Source organism: Pan troglodytes, chromosome 20 (genome assembly GCF_028858775.2).
Source record: "Pan troglodytes isolate AG18354 chromosome 20, NHGRI_mPanTro3-v2.0_pri, whole genome shotgun sequence".
In the NCBI taxonomy this organism is placed as follows: domain Eukaryota; kingdom Metazoa; phylum Chordata; class Mammalia; order Primates; family Hominidae; genus Pan; species Pan troglodytes.
The window spans coordinates 60,374,388-60,394,075 of NC_072418.2; the positions used below are offsets into that span (position 1 = coordinate 60,374,388).

General features: G+C 45.1%; 1 protein-coding gene across 4 annotated transcripts; it reads left to right on the plus strand.

Moving 5' to 3' along the window:
- Positions 1-1,079: 1,079 nt before the first annotated feature.
- ZNF749 (zinc finger protein 749) lies at positions 1,080-14,994 on the plus strand. 4 transcript variants are annotated; one of them, XR_010153976.1, is made up of 4 exons: positions 1,080-1,359; positions 7,645-7,771; positions 9,051-11,325; positions 14,380-14,994. XR_010153976.1 is itself a non-coding variant. In XM_016936954.4 (3 exons), exons 1-3 carry the CDS (start codon positions 1,345-1,347, stop codon positions 11,162-11,164), a joined length of 2,256 nt encoding a protein of 751 aa, XP_016792443.1. In that variant the 5' UTR covers positions 1,082-1,344; the 3' UTR covers positions 11,165-12,327. The 4 variants fall into 4 exon arrangements, 2 of the variants coding, with proteins under 2 accessions (XP_016792443.1, XP_016792444.1); XR_010153977.1 differs by having other exon boundaries at positions 1,088-1,433; XM_016936954.4 differs by lacking the exon at positions 14,380-14,994 and having other exon boundaries at positions 1,082-1,359; positions 9,051-12,327.
- Positions 14,995-19,688: the final 4,694 nt, after the last annotated feature.

Sequence of the window (19,688 nt, forward strand, 5' to 3'; positions counted from 1 at the left end):
ATTACAGGCATGTGCCACCATGCCCGTCTAATTTTGTATTTTTAGTAGAGATGGGGTTTCTACATGTTGGTCAGGCTGGTCTCGAACTCCCAACCTCAGGTGATCCACCCACCTCGGCCTCCCAAAGTGCTGGGATTACAGGCGTGAGATACCACGCCCGGCCCACAACCCCTTAACCCAGACAACTGTTTCTACTGATTCCAGGTCTTTAGATACAAGCTCTTTCAACCAATTGCCAATCGGAAAATCTTTGAACCCACCTGACCTGGAAGCCCCGCCCCTCCCTTCCAGTTGCGCCTTTCCAGAGGAATCCAATGTACATTTTACATGTATTGATTGATGTCTTACGTCTTCCTAAATTGTTAAAACCAAGCTGTAGATGGGCCACCCTGGGCATATGTTCTCAGGATATCTTGCAGCCGTGTCATGGGCCATTAGTCACTCATATTTGTCTCAGAATAAATCTCTTCAACTATTTCACAAAGTTCCACCCTTTTCGTCGACAGAAAGATATTCCTCCTTCAACTCTCCATCACATCCTGTGTGGGTCTTTTCTTTCTTGTCCCAACAGAAGCACACTAACGATCAAAAAAAGTTTCCAGAGCCTCCGTATGTGTGTACTTGACAAGCACAAAAGAGCTGACCGCTATGAATGGAGGACCAGTTCATTATGGTCAGCCATGTCGCTTCTGATGTTCCTCCTTTCGGGACTTGCTGTGCTTCAGAGAATCTGAAACGACAGGTCTCTGAAATATTTCTCAGACTTGTCCTAGACTGCTCTCCGGGAAAATCTGGTTACTTGCAGTTTAAGAGTCAGCAAAGCCCCTCCACGTCCTTAAGAGCCCAGGAACTGCATTTCTTAACGCTCCTCCAGGAACCTCCAGCTTTTTTCCGTAAGGTCCGCGCGCCCTGCATTGTGAGGCGAGGCAGGTAGCGGCGTGGGAACTACATTACCCAGAAGACACTGCGGGCGACACAGGCCGCAACGTGAGAACTACATTACCCAGAAGACACTGCGGGGGCAGGGCAGCGAGTGTAGCCATTGGTCTAGCAGAGAGACGACTAATGAGGTCTCAATTGTGTGGGCGGGACTTCTGGCGGCGCCCTCATGGTTGCCTTAGCATGGCTACCTAGGGATCTGTTCACTGATTTAGAGGGTCCCAGAGCTCTGGGTCGGGACTGAGGTGAAAGAGCGGAAAAACGCGAGAAGCGGTGTTCCTTCTACACAGAGGCTAGAGTGCGGATCGGCTGAGTCGGCTGCAGGCGCCCCTGCCTCCGTCAGCGTCCAGGTGACCGCCGTTCCCGCCCCGCTCTTCCCTGGCTGGACTGGAGGAGGCCGCGCCGATGAACCTGACCGAGGTGCGTGCAGCGTCCCAGGCCGCCCCGCCCAACCCCTCCTCCCAGTGCTGAAGTCCCAAGGAGCCGCCCTGCAGGTTAGGCCCTTGTGTCTCTAAGAGAGGGGCGTTCTTGTGTGGGGTGCCCGGGACTGGGACTGCGGTGCGATGAGGCGGGGGAGCTCCCGTCGGAGACCGACACGTCTCTGGGGCTTGGAGGCACTGCAGAACGGGCGGCACTGGGGAGCCCGAGCGTCTTTGTCTCCAAGGAGCAGAGGTTGAGGCGGAGTCTCCCCTGGAAGGGCAGTGGAGCCGCAGAAAGCCATAGAGGGCTGTGCAGGGAGGACGAATGGGAGGGTCACGCCCAGAGTTAGAAGTTTAAAGTTGGGGAAAACAGGATGTTGAACGGGGGCAGGGGGACCGCTGAGGAGACCCCTTGAGTTATGGTAGGGCTGGGCCAGAGGGGTTGCAGTAGAGGGGAGATGTGATGAGACTCTGGATGGATCTCAGAGATAGAGTCAACAGGATTTCCTGCTGCATCAAACATAGCTGTGAGGGAAAGTCGGTAGTGAATGGTGTCTTCCATAGGTTTTGTTTTGGCCTGAAAAATCTGAAAGAATGGAATTAGAGATATCAGCTTAAGGAGCGGGTTTCAGACAGAAGATCCTGGGTTGGATTTTGGGCGACATCACATGGGTAGGTGGACGTAATTTCCAAAGGTGAGGGAAGGTAGCTGGCCTGGAGCTTTAAATGAGTTAGAAGTTGTGCACTTGAGAAGTTGGCCTGTGGATCAGATTGAGAAGGAAGAATCCTGCATTGTTTTTTCATATGGGCTGAGGTAGGGGAGGGCTCAGATTTGGAGGAAAGACCATGGTAGGGAGGGCATCTCTGATACTCCCTGCAGAAGGGAGCAGATATGGGCTAAGAGTTTGGTCTGTTTCTGTTGAAAAAGAGGCCTGGATGGATAAGGAGTTGCCCTGGAATACAGAGACTGAGGCATGAGATAATTGTAGTCACTCCACCCTTCTAACTCAGCTGGCCCTGAGGGCCACTCTTTGGGGAACAAGATAAGGCCATGCAGCAACTGGGTCCAAAACTGGGCAGGGCTTTCTCACATCCTCCACCACAGTTAAGGGCCTCCAGCAAGCTCCCTTTACTGCATTATATGGCAGGCTGACCTGTTTGCTGAACGGACCAGTAACTGATTGACTGCTCAGCCCCATCCTACAACTCATTAACTTAGGGATGTAAAAACAGGTAATTGACTTAAACACTAATGAACTATATCAATCTTAAATAACCAAGCAAGTCAGAATCTAGTTTAAAGAGAGTTTATTCAAGTTCACATGTTGATGATAGCCATCTGGGACCATAGATTCAAGTTGTCCTGAATATACACTTCAATTACCACAGTGACAAGTGTTTTTTTTTTTTTAAAGGAAAAAAGAAGCAGTTTCTGAGTTGTTTACCAATAACTTATGTTAAAATAAGTTTTTATTGGCTATACATTCTTATTTATATTATAGATTACAGAAACATGAAGATAATAGGTGAGACAGCTAGTCAGGAACAGAATGTCTTTAAACAGTTGTCCTCAGGCATAGGTTCAGGGATGTGACTGACATCTCATATATTCTTGCCTCTCTGAGCCTGATACATTTTGTGTAGGTCAGACAGGTCTGGGCTATTTTTTTTTTTCCTCAGCCAATATCCTTCTAAATATGTACACATAGGCAATTGGAAATAGATGTAATCAATAATTTAAATGTATTAAAATATTTATTGTTAGAATGTTAATTTACCTGTAACTCTGCTTATAGTACAAAGCTTTATATATATATCACATTTCCTTAAAACTTTAAGAAGTGTGGGCTGGGCACAGTGGCTCATGCCTGTAATCCCAGCACTTTGGGAAGCGAAGGTGGGCGGATCACGAGGTCAGGAGTTTGAGACCAGCCTGGCCAACATGGTGAAACTCTGTCTCTACTAAAAAATACAAAAATTACCTGGGTGTGGTGGCGGGCGCCTGTAATCCCAGCTACTCAGGAGGCTGAGGCAGGAGAATCGTTTGAACCCGGGAGGTGGAGGTTCCAGTGAGCTGAGATTGTGCCATTGCACTGCAGCCTGGGCAACAGGGCGAGACACTGTCTCAAAAAAAAAAAAAAAAGGGAAAAATACTCAAATTTTCAAAACCCTTCTACTTTGTGCTGAAAACATGTACAAAACCATTAATCCTATAGAAAGTAATGCTTATACATAGTGTGTACTACTTATGCTTCTTGTCAATATGAGCCCTGTGAAGTGGGAACCCTTTTAATCTCCATTTTACACATAAGGGCACTGAGGCTTAGGGAGGTTCAGTCCTTGTCCAAAGACACAGAGCTGCTAAGAGGCAGCACTGAACTTAGGACTTGCTGTAGCTTCAGATTACTTTGCTCCAGTACAGGGCAGAGATGGTTGTACAGCTCAGCCTGTAGGATGCCGCAGTACTGTCCTGATACTCATGGCTTGCTTCTTCCTGTTACAGGCCGAAAGAATGAGGGTCGTGATCAACTCAGTATGCCACTGGAGGCTATATGAGTAAACAGCAAACTGTTTCTCATGAAAGCAGGATGTTGGCAAACTGACAAACTGCGTCTGCCACCCAGAAGGAATGCTGAAGGCAGTCACGACCCAGGCACAAGTGTTTCTTGTGATTAGGCATAATTGAAGCCTGTTAACAATAATGTGAACTTGTGATCAATTAAGCAGCTGACCAGTCGTTACCTCCTCCTCCCTTTCATCCTACCCAATAAATGTGGAGGGCTGTGGAAGCTCAGGGGCTGCCTTTGCTCACTAGAAGCAGGGAGCTCTCTTCTTCCCCAGTTCGCCTTCTTTAAAACAGTTTCTTTCGTCTTAAGTTTTCATTTCTCCGTTCGTCCCCCTTCATTCAGTCTCGTAATGATGGTCTCAAGTAGTAACAGTAGTAACTGTCGTAGTGACGGTCTCAAGTAGTAACTGTACAAGTCTGCCACATCTTCCCACAGGGTCCATTGCAGTGGCAGCAATGCATAAGGACCCTGCACAGGTAAGTCAAGGGTTTCTCAGGCTCTCTACCCCAGGCCCCCACCACTTATCTCTCCGTTATTTTAGGCATGCTGATATAGGGAAAGGTGGTGTCCTGAAACTTCATGTTTTTCCCTTCCTTGGGTCTGAAGACTGTGGTTCCACGACAACCAGGAGTCAGAACTCAGCCTCTGGTTATAGAGTGGTCCTAGTTCCGACAACTGATGGGATAAGATGTGGCAGGGCGTTCAGGCACGGGATATAGAAAGTTCAAATGCTTACTGGTGCGACTTAGCTGGGATGTTTAGTGAACTGAAAATCCATGTTGTATCTGGTCGTGATAGAGTATGGCAGCAGGGTAGGAGGTTGGGGCATACAGGGCATGCGGGATCAGCATGGAATGGCAGTCTAAGGTTCTGGGCCTTTCATCTGAGGGCGATGGTAACTAGGGAAGGTTTGAGGAGGGGGGAAAAAGAGGTGACCTGACCCAGGTTTTAGTGGCTCCCTCTGCCTGCAGAATGGAAGACCACGTGCGGGTGAGGGTGGAGCCACGGATACCTGGGTGATCGGTCCAGCAACAGCCCAGGTGGAGGTTGTTGGTGACTGAACGAGAGTGGCGGTGGTGGAAGTGGGAGGAGTGGGGGGCTTCTGTATGTGTTTGATCTAGAGCTGCCTGTATTTTATAACGTAGAGAGCAAGGAAGCTTGGGAGCTGAGATGGAAGAGGGGGTCAGGAATGGCCCCACAGTTTTGGCCTTATTTGGAAGGATGGATGTCCCAGCAACTAAGATGTAGTAAGTTCTGTAGTAGGGGGAGTGTTTATATAGTAGAGCATATGAGGAACCAAGTTTTGGCCAAGTCAAAAATGTTCCAGTGGCCAGGCATGGTGGATCACACCTGTAATCCCAGCACTTTGGGAGGCAGAGGTGGGAAGATCGCTTGAGGCCAGCCTGGGCAACATAGGGAGACTGTGTCCCTACAAATAGTAATAAATAGCTGGGTGTGGTGGCGTCTCTCTGTGGTCTCAGCTAATCGGCGTGCTGAGGCAGGAGGGTCACCTGAGCCTGGGAAGTAAAGGCTGCAGTGAGCCATGATTGTGCCCCTGCACTCCAGCCTGGGCAACAGAGTAAGACAAAAACAAAAACAAAAATCCAAGCCAAAACAAAAACAAAAATACACAAAAAATGTTTCAGAGACTTTGAGTGGAGGTGCCAGGCTGGCAGTTGTACACACAGGAATGGAGTTCATTGGAGGTGTTCAGGAAGGAGACATCCACTACATGATAGCTGAACTGTTGTGAAACTGGGTCAGATTTAGGAAGCAATGGTGTTAGTAGGAAGGAAGGAGAAGGAACAGACTGAGGACTGGGTGTCTCCACTGGGCACCTGGATGGTGTTGGTGGGTGTCACAAAGACAGATGAGAGAGTGGATCGACTGAGGGTATGTGTGTGTATGTTTGTGTGTTATGTTGGGGGCGGCCTGTGGAGTATAAGGAAGGGCTTTTGAGGGGAGAGTGGCCATGAGATGGATGGTGAGGCGTCTCCACAAACTCACCAGGGTTTCATGGTGAGTCTTGCTTGGACCTGGATAGTTTCCTGCAAACTGTGAGACTACTTTAGGGGAAGATGGGATCAGCAAGGAACATTGCTAGGCCTGGGGTGGGGATAGCACTGGGGAGGTCAGTGTATCTGGGCTTTGGATTAGGATTAGGGGGATAGAGAATGTTGTGACTGCTTATGGGAAAACATGTACATTGCAAAAGGGGGAGACAGCCAAGATCTGGAACTCAGAGGAGGTATGCAAGAACTGTGAGGTTGTCACTTGGGTTTTGGGGGGGCTGAGGTTAAACCAGAAAACAGGACTGGGAAGGGAGACCTTCAGAACAGGGCTCGGTGCTGCCCCAGGTGCTAGGGAACATTATATTCTGGGCAGCCCAGGAGCAAATAGGGTTCTGGTGCACTGCAGGACTCCATGTACAGAGTGGCATCTTGGGAGGCCATGGAAATGCTCCTGGTTGGGCCAGGGCTGCTGTTAGTATTGCAAGAGTGGAGGAGTTAGATACATGAGAGAGGTACTGTCCAAAGCGAGATGCGAAGGTGAGGAGGAGCATGAATGCGTGGTCCCAGCCCTGGCAATGGGCACGTAAGGGAGAAGAGTGAGCCTGAGTTTGGGTGTCTGGGAGGCAAGATCTGGAGACCCCAAGAAAACGGGGTGACAAAAGAAGGTAGGGCCGGCCGGGCGCAGTGGCTCATGTCTGTAATCCCAGCACTTTGGGAGACCAAGGCGGGTGGATCACGAGGTCAGGAGTTTGAGACCAGCCTGCCCAACATGGGGAAACCCCGTCTCTACTAAAAATACAAAAATTAGCCAGGAGTGGTGGCAGGTGCCTGTAATCCCAGCTACTCAGGAGGCTGAGGCAGGAGAATTGCTTGAACCTGGGAGGCAGAGGTTGCAGTGAGCCACTGCACTCCAGCCTGGGTGACAGAGCAAGACTCTGTCTCAAAAAAAAAAAAAAAAAAAGAAGGTAGGGCGCCCTGGGCTAGGCATTGATGATGCTTTTGCTTTCTCCCCACCCATCTTTGTGCTGTGCTGGACTCAGCAATCAGTAGCAGTGGGGGTGAGAGAAGTGCGAATGCTACCCGGATGTGGAGTCTCTTCCTCCTTGGGAAGTGGGTGGAGGCTAAGCAGGGGATGGATGTGTGTGGGTACTGGGGAAGCACTGAAGATTCTGGAGAGGGAAGTGTATCAGTGATTGACCCGCTGGATTTTCATTTTTGGAAAAGAGTGAGTGATGACAGAGAGGCTAATGGCATTGAAATAATTTTTATTACTTTAATTTCCTTAGTGCAGGGGGAATGCCGTGCTGCACCAGGCCATGGGAAATACTAGATTTGGTTAGGAGGCAGAGGCATGACTGAAGGGAAAGCATACATCAGAGACTGTATTGGGGTTTTGGCAGGAAAGGCATGCAGGGTGGGATGAGGAGCTTAAAACTCAGTGGTTTGCATAAGTCTGGCAGCCTTAGGGCTAAGAGATTATCCCTTATTGTGTGGTGACAGGGCTTGTGTTGATTAGGACAGGAGAAATAATCGTGTATGAGCATTAGATAGTGGTTCAGCATATGGGATCTGGATTGCAAGGGAAATGTAAAAACATTGGCTGTTAGTTTGGCCCTCCAATTCTTAGATTTTAAGTAGATAAATACAGATCTAAGGAAACACAGAATAAGAAGTTGTTCATAGACTGAAGTGTCATAATTTTGGCAGGATTGTATGGTCTTTGAGGATGTGGCCATATATTTCTCCCAGGAGGAATGGGGGATCCTTAATGATGCTCAGAGACACCTGCACAGCAATGTGATGTTGGAGAACTTTGCGCTTTTGTCATCAGTAGGTAAGGCCTTCATACCTACTCTGGTGTCTTGTGCTGGGTGCTGTTTTTTTGCTCTTTTCCATGACAACTCTGTCTTTCCCACACCAGATTGTGAGTGCTACGTCCTGTCCTCTCCTGGTTTCCTGGCAAATGTGATAAGGCAGCCAGAGCTGGGCTGTGTATACTGTACCACCTCCCCTTAAGCAGCCCCAGCTTCTGTTGCTCTGAAACTTTACAAGATAAGGCTCGGAAGTCAGAAATCTTCAGGTTTCTTTAAGATATCCTAATGGCGGTGCCTGTCCCTGGTTTGATTACTCTGTCCAAATGTGTGAAACCTCTGTCCAAGTGTTTCCCTGTTCCCCTTGCTGACATACTTGGAGACAGTGTCTGTGCTAGGAATTTCAGGCACCTCCCTGGTCACCACTTGTGAGGATTGTGAAGTTATTTCTGCAGGACTCTCTGCTGGGTGTTCTGGTAGCTTTAGAATGCAGCATGTCCTGGGTTTATTGCTCTGTGTACATGCTGTCCCCTCCCTTTCCCTGCCTTTCCCCTAGCTGGACTTATGCCGCAGCTAGATAGTTGCTCACCTTGAGCAAGGGGGAGGTCTCTGGGTGCCTGGCAGAGTGGATAGTCCTCTATTAATGGCAAGAGACACTCAGAAGGACTTGGCCCTGGTGGGTGAAAGCTGGGAAAGGATGTGATATCAAGGCTGGGTTCAAATCACATTGAGAACTTACCTTGTGACCACTATTGTTTGATGCAGGGCCACTGGCCACCCGTCACTCTTCCTTTCCTTCCCTGTTGTTATTTTTACTCTGACTTCTGACCCCTGCCTTCCACCTCTGACCCCTCCTCTCCAGCCTTCATCTCTCCACCATTCTCTTCCACCTCTCCCTTTGCAGTGCTGTCTAATGTATGACCTGTACTTTAGGTGTTATGAGGTCTGCATGTATCCTTCAGTAGTCCATGAATACTCGCTGTCACACAATCAGATCTCTCTGGATCTGGACACAACAGTCATGGCCCGTTGAAAGCCATTTATAGAGGAGTGAGTTGGAGACCCCACCTGCCCTCCCTGCATGGTACTTCTCCCTTGTGTCCTTACCACCAGGATTCCCCCACTACACACACTTGACAGGCCCACCTCTGAACACTGGGCCTTCCTCTCACTGGCCTTATTTCCTTGCCTGTGACCAGTCCTGTGCCCTCATTTGTGGGTGTGTCTCACAGACATTTGTGATGGGGCTGTCTCCTCCCTCCGGAGTTCACATGCACTTCACCAGCATTTCTGTTCTTACAGGTTGTTGGCATGGAGCCAAGGATGAGGAGGTACCTTCCAAGCAGTGTGTTTCTGTAAGGGTGTTACAGGTCACAATTCCAAAGCCAGCTTTGTCCACCCTGAAGGCCCAGCCCTGCAAGACGTGTAGCTCACTTCTGAAGGACATTCTGCACCTGGCTGAGCACGATGGAACACACCCTGAGCAAGGGCTGTACACATGTGCAGCAGAGCATGACCTGCACCAAAAGGAGCAGATTAGAGAGAAGCTCACCAGAAGTGATGAGTGGAGGCCTTCATTTGTGAACCACAGTGCTCACGTGGGAGAGAGGAACTTCACATGCACGCAGGGTGGCAAGGATTTTACTGCCAGCTCAGACCTTCTCCAGCAACAGGTCTTAAACAGTGGGTGGAAGCTATACAGGGATACCCAGGATGGGGAAGCCTTTCAAGGCGAACAGAATGATTTCAACTCCAGCCAAGGTGGGAAAGACTTTTGCCACCAACATGGGCTGTTTGAGCACCAAAAAACCCATAATGGGGAGAGGCCTTATGAGTTCAGTGAATGTGGGGAATTGTTTAGGTACAACTCCAACCTTATTAAATATCAGCAAAATCATGCTGGAGAAAGGCCTTATGAGGGCACTGAATATGGAAAGACCTTTATTAGAAAGTCCAACCTAGTTCAGCACCAGAAAATTCACAGTGAAGGCTTTCTTTCAAAAAGGTCTGACCCTATTGAACATCAGGAGATTCTCAGTAGACCAACACCTTATGAATGCACCCAGTGTGGGAAGGCCTTTCTTACACAGGCTCATCTGGTTGGTCACCAGAAAACCCATACTGGAGAACAGCCCTATGAATGCAACAAGTGTGGGAAGTTTTTTATGTATAACTCCAAACTCATCAGACATCAGAAAGTTCACACTGGGGAGAGGCGTTACGAGTGCAGTGAATGTGGGAAATTGTTTATGGACAGCTTCACACTCGGTAGACATCAGAGAGTTCATACTGGAGAAAGGCCTTTTGAATGCAGCATATGTGGAAAATTCTTTAGTCACCGCTCCACACTCAATATGCACCAGAGAGTTCATACTGGCAAAAGGCCTTATAAGTGTAGCGAATGTGGGAAAGCCTTTAGCCTCAAACATAATGTTGTTCAGCATCTGAAAATTCATACTGGAGAACGGCCTTATGAGTGCACTGAATGTGAGAAGGCCTTTGTTAGAAAGTCCCACCTAGTTCAGCACCAGAAAATCCACACTGATGCATTTTCAAAAAGGTCTGACCTCATTCAACACAAGAGGATTGACATTAGGCCAAGGCCTTATACATGTAGTGAATGTGGGAAGGCCTTCCTTACACAGGCTCATCTGGTTGGTCACCAGAAAATCCATACTGGAGAACGGCCTTATGAATGCACTCAATGTGCGAAGGCCTTTGTTAGAAAGTCCCACCTAGTTCAGCACGAGAAAATCCACACTGATGCATTTTCAAAAAGGTCTGACCTCATTCAACACAAGAGGATTGACCTCAGGCCAAGGCCTTATGTGTGTAGTGAATGTGGGAAGGCCTTCCTTACACAGGCTCATCTAGATGGTCACCAGAAAATCCAGACTGGAGAACGGCGTTATGAATGCAATGAATGTGGGAAATTCTTTCTGGACAGCTACAAACTTGTTATTCATCAGAGAATTCACACTGGAGAAAAGCCTTATAAATGCAGCAAATGTGGGAAATTCTTTAGATATCGCTGTACACTGAGTAGACATCAGAAAGTTCACACTGGAGAAAGACCTTATGAGTGTAGTGAATGTGGGAAATTTTTTAGAGATAGCTACAAACTCGTTATTCATCAGAGAGTTCATACTGGAGAAAAGCCTTATGAATGCAGCAACTGTGGGAAGTTTCTTAGATACCGCTCTACATTCATTAAACATCATAAAGTTTGCACTGGGGAGAAGCCTCATGAGTGCAGTAAATGTAGGGAATTGTTTAGGACTAAATCGAGCCTTATTATACATCAGCAGCCTCACACTGGAGAAAGGTCTTATGAGTGTGGTGAATGCAGCAAAGTGTTTAAATACAACTCCAGCCTCATTAAACATCAGAGAATTCACACTGGAAAAAGGCCTTAGTGGAGTGAATGCAGGAAAGTCACCAAAACTGTCACCTCATTCAGCACCACAAGGTTCACATCAGAGAAAGAACCTATTAATATATGTAAATCTAATGTTGAAAGAGTTCAGATGGAAATCTGCAAGGATTTCCTGCTGGGAACTACATTAAAAACATTTATGTCCAGGCGCGGTGGCTCATGCCTGTCATCCCAGCACTTTGGGAGGCCGAGGTGGGTGGATCACCTGAGGTCAGGAGTTTGAGACCAGCCGGGCCAACATGGTGAAGCCCCATCTCTACTAAAAATACAAAAATTAGCTGGGCGTGGTGGCGGGTGCCTGTAATCCCAGCTACTCAGGAGGCTGAGGCAGGAGAATCACTTGAACCCAGGCAACAGAGGTTACAGTGAGCGGAGATCACACCACTGCACTCCAGCCTGGGTGACAGGGCGAGACTCTGTCTCAAAAAGAAAAAAATTATAATTGTGGCAAATTACAGGTAACTTAAAATCTACCATCTTAACCCATATTTAACTGTACTGTTCAGTAGTGTTAAGTCATTCGCATTGTTGTCAATTAATATCCAGAAGTTTTTTCAACTTAATGAAACTAAAACATTATACCCTTTAAACCAGGGGTCCACAACCCCCAGGCTGCAAACTGGTACCAGTCTGTGGCCTGTTAGGAACCGGGCCAGCATCACTACCTGAGCTTCACCTCCTGTCAGATCAGCAGCATTAGATTCTCATAGCAGCCTGAGCCCTATTGTGAACTGTGCCTGTGAGGGATCTAGGTTGTGTGCTCCTTAGGAGAATCTAACTAATACCTGATGATCTGAGGTGGAACAGTTTTATTCTGAAACTGTCCGCCCCCTCCTCTGTCCCTGATGCGTGGAAAAATTGGCTTCCATGAAACCAGTCCCTGGTGCCAAAAAGGTTGGGGACCGCTGCTTTAAACCACTCCTCTTCCTCATTCCCTACGCCAACCAGCCCCTGACAATACTACTGTATGAATTTTACTATAAATATCTCATATGAGGAAACTTAAGTTTTAGTCTTTTGTGACTTATTTTGAGGCTTATTTCCCTTAATGTCTTCAAGGTTTATCCATGTTGTAGCATAGCTTATGATTTTCATCTTTTTTAAAGGCCGAATAAAATCCCATTGTAGTCATGTGTCGCCTAACAAGAGGACTGTGTTCTGAGTAATCATCTTAAGGTGATTTTGTCATTGTGTGAACAAAGAGTGTACTTACACAAACCTGAAGGGCACAGCCTATTACGCACCTAGGCTATATGATATGGTCCATTGCGCCTCAGATATAAATCTTAACAGCATGTTACAGTATTGAATATTGTAGGTATTTGAAACACAATGATAAGTGTGTATCTAAACATATCTAAGTTTCCAAAAGGTACTGTAAAAATGTATGAAAAATGGTAAAAACTTTATAGGGCACTAACATGAACGAAGCTTGCGGGACCCCTCTGGTTGAGTCAGGGAGTGAGTTGTGAGTGAATGTGAAGCTCTAGGACATTACTGTACTCTATTGTAGATGTTATAAACATTGTACACTTAGGCTACTCTAAATTAATTTTTTCTTTAGTAATAAATTAACCTTAGTCTACTGTAACGTTTTTACTTCATGAACTTTTAAAATTTTAAAAAGCTTTTTGACTCTTTTGTAATAATAGCTTAAAACACAAACACATTATACAGCCTGTATAGAAGTACTCTTTTATATTCTATAAACTTTTTCTATTTAATTTTTTTAACTTCGTAAAAAAGAAGTTAAAAATGAAGACACAGACACACACATTAGTCAAGGCCTACAGAGGGTGAGGATCATTAATATCACTGTCTTTTGCCTCCACATCTTGTCCCACTAGAAGGTTTTCAGGCTCAATAACAAGGAGTTGTTATCTCCTATGATAACAATATTCTGGAATATTTTCTGAAGCCTTGCCTCACACTTTTTTTTTTTTTTTTTTTTTGAGACAGAGTCTCGCACTGTTGCCAGGCTGGAGTGCAGTGGCACAATCTCGGCTCACTGCAACCTCTGCCTCCTGGGTTCAAGTGATTCTCCTGCTTCAGCCTCCCGAGTAGCTAGGATTACAGGTGCCTGCCACCACACTCAGCTAATTTTTTGTATTTTTAGTAGAGATGGCGTTTCACTATGTTGGCCAGGCTGGTCTCGAACTCCTGACCTCATGATTCACCTGCCTCGGCCTCCCAGAGTGCTGGGATGACAGGCATGAGCCACCGCACCTGGCTTTATTTTTTTTTTTGAGACAGAGTCTCGCACTGTTGCCTGGGCTGGTGTGTAGTGGTGTGATCTTGGCTCACTGCAACCTCCCCCTCCCGGATACAAGCGATTCTCCTGCCTCAGCCTCCCGAGTAGCTAGGATTACAGGCGCCCACCAGCATGCCCGGCTAATTTTTTGTATTTTTAGTAGAGATGGGGTTTCACTATGTTGGCCAGGCTGGTCTCCAACTCCTGACCTCATGATCCGCCCATCTCGGCCTCCCAAAGTGCTGGGATTACAGGCATGAGCCACAGCGCCCGGCCTGTGCTCTTTATATGACTGGCAGCCCAGTAGGTTTGTTTACACCAGTGTCACCACACACACTTGAGTAATGGGATTGAGTTACAGTGGCTATGGTGTCACTAGGTGATAGGAGTTGTTTAGCTCTGTTATAATACGGGATTACTGTTATACACGTGGTCCATGGTAGACAGAAATGTGTGGCATATGACTGTGGTATATGTATATGCCACTTTTCCTGTATTCTTTCTTCAGTGTACATTTGGGTTGCTTCCACTCTTCTGTTCTTGTTAATGCCGCTATGAGCATGAATATACAAATACCTCCTGAGGCCCTGCTTTAAATTCTTCTTGGACATATACCCAGAAGTGGAAATGGTGCTTCCCGTTAATAATAATAATTATAATAATAATTATTATTATTATTATTTTGAGACGGAGTCTTGCTCTGTCACCCAGGCTGGAGTTCAGTGGCACAATCTCGGCTCACTGCAAGCTCCGCCTCCCAGGTTCACGCCATTCTCCTGCCTCAGCCTCCCAAGTAGCTGGGACTACAGGTGCCCGCCACCACGCCCGGCTAATTTTTTGTATTTTTAGTAGAGATGGGGTTTCACCGTGTTAGCCAGGATGGTCTTGATCTTCCTGACCTTGTGATCCATCCGCCTCAGCCTCCCAAAGTGCTGGGATTACAGGCATGAGCCTGTACAGGCCTGGCCACTTCCCGTTAATTCTATTTTAAACTGTGGGGGGAATTATTTTCCATAGCAGCTGCACCATTTTACATTCTCACCAGTGCAGGGGTTCTAGTTTTTCACATTATTGCCAACACTTTGTTTTTTAATCATGATGGGTGTAAGATGTTATTTTATTATGGTTTTTTAATTTGCATTTCAGTATTGATGTTGAGCATCTTTTCATTTGCTTGTTGACTAATTGTATAGGTTCTTTGGAGAAATATCTGTTAAATGTCTTTGCCCATTGAAGAAAGTTTTTGTAAATTTTCAGATAACATTGTATGCTTTTGTTGTGTACAACATGATGTGAAGTATATATACTTTGTTGAGTGGTTAACATGTACGTATTATATATGTACATATTCTGTATACATATTTTAAATATTAACCCCTTGCAGATATGTGTTTTTCAAATACTGTCTCCCATTCAGTCTGCTTCCTTTTCATTCTGTTCATAATGTCTTTTTTTTTTTTTTTGCACAGGAGTTTTCAAATTTCAATGGAGTCCAATATATGTTATGTTTGTTTCCTATGCTTTTGGTATTATACCCAAGAAATTATTGCTAAATCCAGTGTCATGAAACTTTTTTCATGTTATTTTCTAGGAGTTTTATAGTTTTAAGTTGTACTTTTATGTCTGATTTATTTCAGTTCGTTTTAGTAAATGGAGGAAGGTAAGAGTTCAACTTCATTCTTTTGCATATAGATATCCAGCTTTTTGAAAGTCATTTGTTGAAAAGACTCCTTAATAAGTTTTTGCGCTCTTGTCAAAAATCTGAGCATAAGTATGAGGACTTCCGTCTGGCCTCTTTATTCCACTATATGTATGCATTTGTGCTAGTACCAAGGTGTTTTGATACATAATTCTTTTAAAAGAATAATGTTTCTGTCCACTGTTGAGGCCCTTGTTAGAGGCTTGACAGTGCTACATTTGGAACAGCTGATTAAGTACACTTCCAACGACTTTCCTTAACAGGCTGTCAAACTCTGGGTCAATATGTATCAGCCCCAGTCACCCCAGGAGCAGGTATCAGACATCTGGGGATAACTCCTATGCCCTGAAACGTGTAAAATTACTCAAATTGGCCAAGTATAGAAAGCCCAGAAAACCTAGCTAACCCGAATCCACTTGCCACACACAAGCTGCCTCCTACAACTCCAGTTTGCTGTATTACTATCTATATTCCTTCACAACTCCGGTGCAGCCCTGAATCATGTCCTCTGGTTCTGAGTTGTAAGTTACAACATGCTCCACCTTTCATCTATCTGTCATGTCATGTCCTGACATCAAGAAAACTTCTAAATCTTAAAACTACATACCCAGAAGGGTATCATGAGTGCAGCGAATGTTGGAAAGTCTTCAGCCATTAACCTCATTCAGCACCAGTAAACCATCTTGGAGAAAGACCTTAGGAATGCAGGCAGGCAAAGTGCTTTCGCCAGCAGATAAAATAGTAAAGCTCTGGATATTAGCTTTTGTGAGGGAGACCTCAACCAGAAATGGAATCTTACATCCAAACATCCACACAAGGGAGGTTTGTTGTAATTGTCTGCTATATGAGAAGCTTTTGTGAATTACCTTGCACTTTCTGACCTGCCTGGGATCCTTGCCAGTGTTAAGTCACTGAAAGTGTGTACTACAAAAGACTTCCATCCACTATTAGCTGATATCACAGTGTGTATCACCTTAAAATGCTTAGGGAGGGCAGATAGCTGTGCTCTCTACCTTTATCTGGAGTATTGAGTCTGATCCCTTCGGGCGAGGCCTCATTGACCCATTTCCATGGCTGGTTTGGGTGCAGACATCATCCAACTTCGGACAGAGGATACAGGCTGGCTTGAGCTGGCAGCTTGTAAAGATTTTCCTTTCTTCATGGGTATTATTGCTTGTCTTATAATGTTGGTGATAGATTTTTCACCTTCCAAGCTGCCCAAACCCAGTCAATTTCCACGTGACTATACCGGTTTTAGTGATGATAAAGTCATTGTTTAAGCTACATTTACTCATTGCAGTTTTATTCTCTGTGTGCTGTGGGTTGAGAGCAAAATTGGAGTCTTCCAAAATGAAAAAGTGAGTGGTTTTGTGAGGTTTTCAATTTTATATACTTCCAAGGAAATAGCAAAAACAAAAAAAACTCAATCCACAAACGCCTGATGTATATTGCTTCAGAAGGTTCCTGGGAAAAAGAAGGATTTCTATCCAAAATCCCTTACCCGGAATTTGAAGATTATTTATGGTTGCACAGTCAGCTTGCAGCCAGGACAATTGGTTTGACAACTGTTTAGGATTTATGGCAGCTGTGAGAGCTGGGTATTTGTACCCATGCATGTCCCATATTCTCCAGTATTGTTTAGGGATAGCTTGCTCCTGTGATGTGCCTTATGAGCTATGTGTCTTGAACCCAAAAATGATGTAGGTTATGTTCCTGGATGTAAAATGTAAGAGTGCATTAGTTTGTTGTCCATTGCTTATAAAATAATACCTGAAACTGGGTTATTTATAAAGAAAAATGTATTTCTTACAGTTATGGAGGTTGAAAGGTCCAAGGTTGAGTGGCCGCATTTGGTAAGAGCCTTCTTGCTGGTAGAGACTGTGCAAAAAGTCCCAAGGTGGTACAGGGCATCACATGGTGAGGCTGCTGAGTGTGCTCACATGTTAACGTGCTAGCGCAAATCATTCTCTTTTTTTTTTTTTTTTTTTTTTTTTGAGACGGAGTTTCGCTCTTATCGCCCAGGCTGGAGTGCAATGGCGCGATCTTGGCTCACTGCAACCTCTGCTTCCTGGGTTGGCTCACCGCAACCTCCTCCTCCCGGGTTCAAGCAATTCTTCTGTCTCAGCCTCTTGAGTAGCTGGGATTACAGGCATGCGCCACCACACCCCGCTAAGTTTTTATTTTTAGTAGAGCAGGGTTTCTCCCATGTTGATCAGGCTGGTCTCGAACTCCTGACCTCAGGTGATCTGCTCGCCTTGGCCTCCCAAAGTGCTGGGATTACAGGCAAGAGCCATGGCCCCCGGCCCTTTCTCTTCTTATAAAACCACCAGTTCTCCCAGGATAACCCATTAGTCTATCAACCCATAAATTGATTAATTCATTCCTGAGGATAGAGCCCTCATGATTCAATCACCTCTTAAAGGTCCCACCTCTCAGTACTACCACACTGTAGATTAAGCTTCAATGTGACTTTTGGAGGAGATGGTCAAACCATAGCAAGCAGTTTGGGAACCATAGTCTGTACAGAAACAGTGATTGTATTAATAGGAAGTATGAGACACCAGCAAACTAGAGTGGAATGGATGAGCGCCTTGTAAAGAGACATCCATAAATGTTTCAGTAACTATGGCTATGTGAGATGAGGGTATACAGAAACTCTGAGGACCTACAGACGTGTGTATCTCCTGTAGGCAAAGTCATTGTCAGAGCAAGTAATCCAAAGGTCTTATGGATTCTTGTGTCTCTGGCGTTATAAAACGTATGTTGAATTTTAATTGCCATTTTAACAGTGTGGAGAAATGGGACCTTTAAGAGGTGATTAGGTCATGATGGCTCTGCCCTTATAAAGGAATCAATGCCTTTATCATAAGAGTGGGTTTGTTAACCCGAGAGTGACGTTTTTATAAAATCAGCTGTCTCTGTCTTTCATGCTCACTTGCCCTTCTGTCATATTATGACAGAGTAACAAGGCCCTCACCAGATGCCAAGCAGATACTGGTGCCATACCCTTGGACTTCCCAGCCTCCAGAACTGTATGAAACAAACTACTTTATAAATTACGCAATCTGTGGTGTTTAGCTATAGTAGTGGAAGACAGACACAGACATAAAGCCTGTTAATTCAAACCACTACTGCACAGGTAGGAGCCTCATGACTGAATGAAGGGAGATTCTATACTTCTGAGATAAGTCTTTTTTTTTTTTTTAAACCTAAACATAATTCCTGGTGACTCAGGTGGACATAGCCTTCATTGTCTCCAGTTCTTCTTCCCCGAGATTCTGAATTTCCAACAACATTGCTTCCAGTTTTTGATACTATAAAATCAGAGTTGACCCACGTAAGACATGAGGAGAGGCTAATCAACGCAGCTTTGCCAGAGGTTATAAAAGAGGATTGGGAAATCCAGATTTTATTTGGAATCTTTCTTTTCTAACAGCTTTATTGAGGTATTAGTGACATTCAGTTGCACATTGTTAAAGTGTAAAATATATAAAAACAATCACCAAAGTCATGATAATAAACATATCCATTGCCTCAATAGTTTGTTTGTGCCCTTTTCTATTCTCTCTCACTCACAGTCCTACCCAAATTTTTATGCTCAGGTAGCCATTGGTTTACTTTATGTCACTATATACATCTTTCCTTCCTTCCTTCCTCCCTCCCTCCTGCTCTTTTCTTTTTCCTTTTTTCTTTTCTTTTTTCTTTGTTTCTTTCCCTCCCTCCTTCTCTTCTCCTCTCCTCTCCTCTCCTCTCCTCCCCTCCTCTCCTCCTCCTCTCCTCTCCTCTCTTCTCTTCTTTCTCTTTCTCAGAATTTCACTCTTCGTTGCCGAGGCTGGAGTGCAATGGCACGATCTCAGCTCACCGCAACCTCCGCCTTCTGGGTTCAAGCGATTCTCCTGCCTCAGCCTCCTGAGTAGCTAGGATTACAGGCATGCGACACCACGCCTGGCTAATTTTGTATTTTTAGTAGAGATGGGGGTTTCTCCATGTTGGCCAGGCTGGTCTCGAACGCCTGACCTCAAGTGATCCACCCGCCTTGGCCTCCCAAAGTGTTGGGATTACAGGCGTGAGCCACCATGCCCGGCCTATAAATTTTCTAGTATCTTATACAAATGAAAACCTACATTACATTCATATGGAGCATTTTTTGATATTTATACATGTTAAGCGTATTCATTTTTTGTTGATGAAGAGTATTGCATTGAATATATCACAATTTATTAATCTATTAATAAATATTTTGATTATTTCTAGTGTTGGACTAAAAAACTAACAAAGACCCACGAACATTCATATACAAGTGTTTATATGAATATATTTAGCAGAATTGCATTTGTTACACCTCCTTGTCCATGATGGTTATGGTGTATTTTAAAGATTAACCATTTTCATAGATGTGGTCAGTGTGGTTTTTAAATTTGCATTTCTCTAATAATTAATGATGTTGAATAAGTTTTTATATGCTTATTTGTAATCTGTATATTTGGCCAAATTTCTAAATCTTTTCCCTTTTTTAAAAAAAAATCTTATTTTTCTATTTTAATAGAGTTTTAA